The following is a 4023-nucleotide window of genomic DNA, read 5'->3' as shown; positions in this document are numbered from 1 at the left end:
GATAAAACAGAATGAAAACATGGACTATCCTACCTTGCCCCAACCTACTATATTTGTTGGAGAAAACAAGAAATAGTAAAAAGTCAGAGTTTTAGAATTTAGTGTTTTAAGTGTGTTAAATGAAAATTTTAAGTTTGTAACTATTTTAATTTTGTTAGCATGAAAAAATGTATAAAGGAATAAAATGCTAAAGGCATATAATATCAGAACAAAAATAGGAAACAGTTTACCACTGTTGTAAAAAATTTGCATCAAATGAAAATTTAAAAACTTGAAACAGTAACTAACTTTTCGCATTTTTTCAAGTTTATTATATTTTACAGTAATTTTAAAATTAGAAATGCATATTACCTGGTGTGCACATAGTACAGTTTGCTTGGTTCTGATTCTCAGTAAGGTTACTGAAGGTACCAGGAGCACAAGGTGTTTTATCTTTGCTACCTGACTCACAGTAATGCCCGATGCTGTACAATTATATTTGGATATTAATATAACTAATATAGAAAAACTAGTATTATAATTTAAATTATAATATAATTAAAAGGTTTTCGGTTTAGAATGTTTTTTTACACTAAATAATGAATCACTATTTTTACGAATGGATGTATGAAAGTGCAATTTGATTTATTCTTGCTTGGTCGGAAAACGACAGTCGTTATCACACGGGTTTAACACCTCGTGCTAGCTTACGAGTTACCATGTATGTTACTTTGTGGGTGATTATCTTGGTATTATTTCTATGTACGTGGCTGACGTATGGCTGACACAATGATAGCAGCAGCATGTCTTGAACCTTTTACCTCTGGGTTAGAGGTAGGGAAAAACCGCTTCCACAGCAACACACAAAAAATTTTAAAAGATTTTCTTTTACTTACGGACACACATCGCCAGTTACACCATCAGAGGGGGTGGGAGAGCTCGCACCACCGAGACAATAGAAACCTGCTTGACACGGTCCACTGGTCGCGCTACCAAGACCAGCAGTTTCACAATATTCTCCTGAAATTAAATGTTAGTGATAAAAATGAAATATTTGCCTGTTCCAATTTAAAACTAAACAAAAATAATAGTTTTTTTTTTTTTTAAAGTTGTTTAACAAAAAAAGCACACAAATTAGACTTGAATGGTTTTAAAGGGAACATTTGTCAAACAAGTTTAAAAGAGCTGTTTTAACAATAAGGTCTAAAAATTTTAAAGATACAATTCATTTATAAAAAAAACTAGCACAAGGTGTTAAACCTGTGTAATAACGATAACTTTTTCCAGCCGCGCGAAGATAAAGTAAGTTACATTTATTTATACATTCAAAACTTGACAAGCACTGGTTTAGATTGTTACTAAGGGATTCTTTAAACACCACATCTGCATATATATGCATGGCGTTGGTTCAAATATTTCTATGCAAATATTAAAATCCCTCTTTAGCAAAGAAATCTGAAAGACAATTAGGTTTGAGTGGCACAATGGGTCAAAAAGCACCCAGAAGCACTGGTTTGCAATGTCGAAAAGAAACTTCATACCTGGCGTGCACGGTGTTGGTTCGTATGACCCTGTTGGGCAGAAACTTCCAGGTTGGCATCGACCTCCTGTTGAGTTGACGTCACTTTGTACAGGACATAGGCATGAAGTGTCGCTTACTGTTGAGAAGTATGATTGAAATTAACTTGGGGTTTGGGAAAATACACATGATTTCACTGTTGTCCCACCAGGCATCATATGATATATAAGAAAATAAGTCTTCTAGTGAAAAAATAAAAAAAACATTTTATGACAACATTTCATTCGCTACCCGAAAAATAGTCCAGATTTTTAAAAAGGTAAGCTATCATACAACTTTCAACAGTCTCATTTAAAGATTGAAGTCACTTTTGTAATTGGCTTTACTACCGTTTTCATGGCAACTACTTTTATTATTTTAGAGTTTTTTTAATTTTTTTGTAGTGCATGGCTGACAATTTATAACCTATTAGTGACCACTGGGTTGGAGCATTTTCCATTAGGTGTCTTGCCCAATGACACATACGCCAACAATAATAAATGCTCACAACATCAATTACTGTTTTTCTGCCACAAAAAAATAAAAAAATACTGCCACAAAAAAATTAAAAAATTCTGCCACAAAAAAAAAAAAAAAATTCTGCCACAAAAAAAGGGTTTCCAGTTCAGTTTCACCTGCCCACCCAAATATTAAAAATACCATGCTTTATAAATAATTTGGCAACACTTACCAGTTATAGGGGTGGAGTTAGTAGGGGTGGGAGACCATGAACATAACGTGCAATACCAGCCCTCTGAACATAGAGCATTGGGTTCACGTAGACCAACAGTTTCGCAATAATAACCTGAGAAAAGTTGGTACTTGATGTAATATTGGTGTACTTTAAATTGGTATTTTAAATAGTGGTGTACTCGTACAGTCTTTATAACAGGTGTTCTGTTTCGTACACCTTGTACCAGCTTACAAGTAACCACGTATGTAGCTTTGCAGGTAATTAATTTATTTTTATTTCTTTGAATGAATAAATGTAACTTACTTTATCCTCGCGCGGTAGGAAAACGACAGTCGTTATAACACGGGTGTTCTGTTTCATACACCTCTAACCTGCTTACAAGTTACCACGTATGTAGCTTCTTGGGTAATAATTTTTTTCTATTTTTTGTGTGTCCATGTATGGCTGACAATTTAGACAATCCATTAGTGACTACTGGGTTGGAGCTATTGTCCTAAGTGTCTTGCCCAAGGACACATACACCCACAATGGTAGCAGCGACAAGCCTTGAACCCATTGTGCCACGCCGCCAGATTTTTCAACACCAAATCCCCTACCTGGTTTACAAGGAGCACAGTCCCTTAAATCCTGTCCACCACTAGCATTGTTGAATGTACCAATAGGGCATGGGTGATCAAATGCACCCCCAGTTCCATTAGGGCAGAAATAACCAGGCGGACACTCGTTGTTGATATAGTCTGTGGCATTTTCAGGACAGAAGTAGCTGGAAAAGTGGAAAAGTTATAAAATATAAACAAAATTGCATTTTTATTTGCTGGGTAAAAACTATTTCAAAACACGCAAAATGATTTGTGAATAAATTATGTTTTATTTGCTATTTTTTAACATTAGTGAAATATTTTCTAACATTAGTGAAAAAATTAACAAAAAGATGATTCTTTTATATTTTCTTACCCTGCCACCATTTAAAAAAGTATTTTTTTTACAGCAGCAGACCAAGAACAACAACATTTGAACTTTTTATAACTGTACTTAATTTTAATTATTTTCACTTTTTTTACCAATTTTTAAAAGAATGTTACTTTTTTACCAATTTTTGAAAAAAAAAGTTACTTTGTTACCCATTTTTGATATTTTTTAAATTTTCTTACCCTGCAGGACAGGTGTAGCACTCTTGCAGTCCAGGTTGGTTATTATAAGTTCCAATTCTGCAAGCTTCTGGGTTGGCAGATCCTACTGGGCATTGGAAACCAGATGGGCATGGACCACCTGTGTTATCTGTAACTGGTGGTTTTTCTTGTGTGGAATTCACAACACAGTAATAACCCCCTGCACAGTCACCATCTGGGGCATCTTTTCCACCGCTGCAGAATTTACCGGCAGGACAGCCAGAACATTCAGACTGTAGAAAAAGGGGTGGGTCAATTTCCACTTTTTTTTTATTTATTTTTTTTATTTAGACTATATTTTTTACCAGCAGGACAGCCAGAACGTTCAGACTGTAAAGAAAAAAAATTGTGGGTTAGTTCCATTTTTTTATTGATTTTTTTATTATTTTGTTAATTTTTGTTATACATTTTTTATTTTCAGAAACGATTTTACAAAATTTATTCTATTTCTATAGATATAGTTTTTTTTAGCGGACCTAGAATTTAGACCAGATTTTTAAGACCCTTTGGGCCTTACATGAGTACTATTACTCCTATAAGCATATATTTTTACAAAGCAAAAAATAGAATGAAGTCATATTTGTAGTAACTTGTAAGGGAGCACATGAAGTGAAAACGTTATA

General features: G+C 34.0%; 1 protein-coding gene across 1 annotated transcript; it reads right to left on the bottom strand.

Annotated features, from left to right (window-relative positions):
• Positions 1–227: 227 nt before the first annotated feature.
• Positions 228–3662, bottom strand: LOC108950683 (uncharacterized protein K04H4.2-like; the record flags this gene model as incomplete). Its single annotated transcript, XM_026839659.1, has 6 exons — positions 228–464; positions 876–999; positions 1521–1637; positions 2229–2342; positions 2828–2994; positions 3383–3662. Coding segments are annotated over 6 exons (932 nt in total), but the record flags the coding sequence as incomplete, so codon positions are not given.
• Positions 3663–4023: the final 361 nt, after the last annotated feature.

Source organism: Ciona intestinalis, unplaced genomic scaffold (genome assembly GCF_000224145.3).
Source record: "Ciona intestinalis unplaced genomic scaffold, KH HT000595.1, whole genome shotgun sequence".
Classification (NCBI taxonomy): Eukaryota; Metazoa; Chordata; class Ascidiacea; order Phlebobranchia; family Cionidae; genus Ciona; species Ciona intestinalis.
This window is presented reverse-complemented; position numbering and strand designations above follow the sequence as displayed.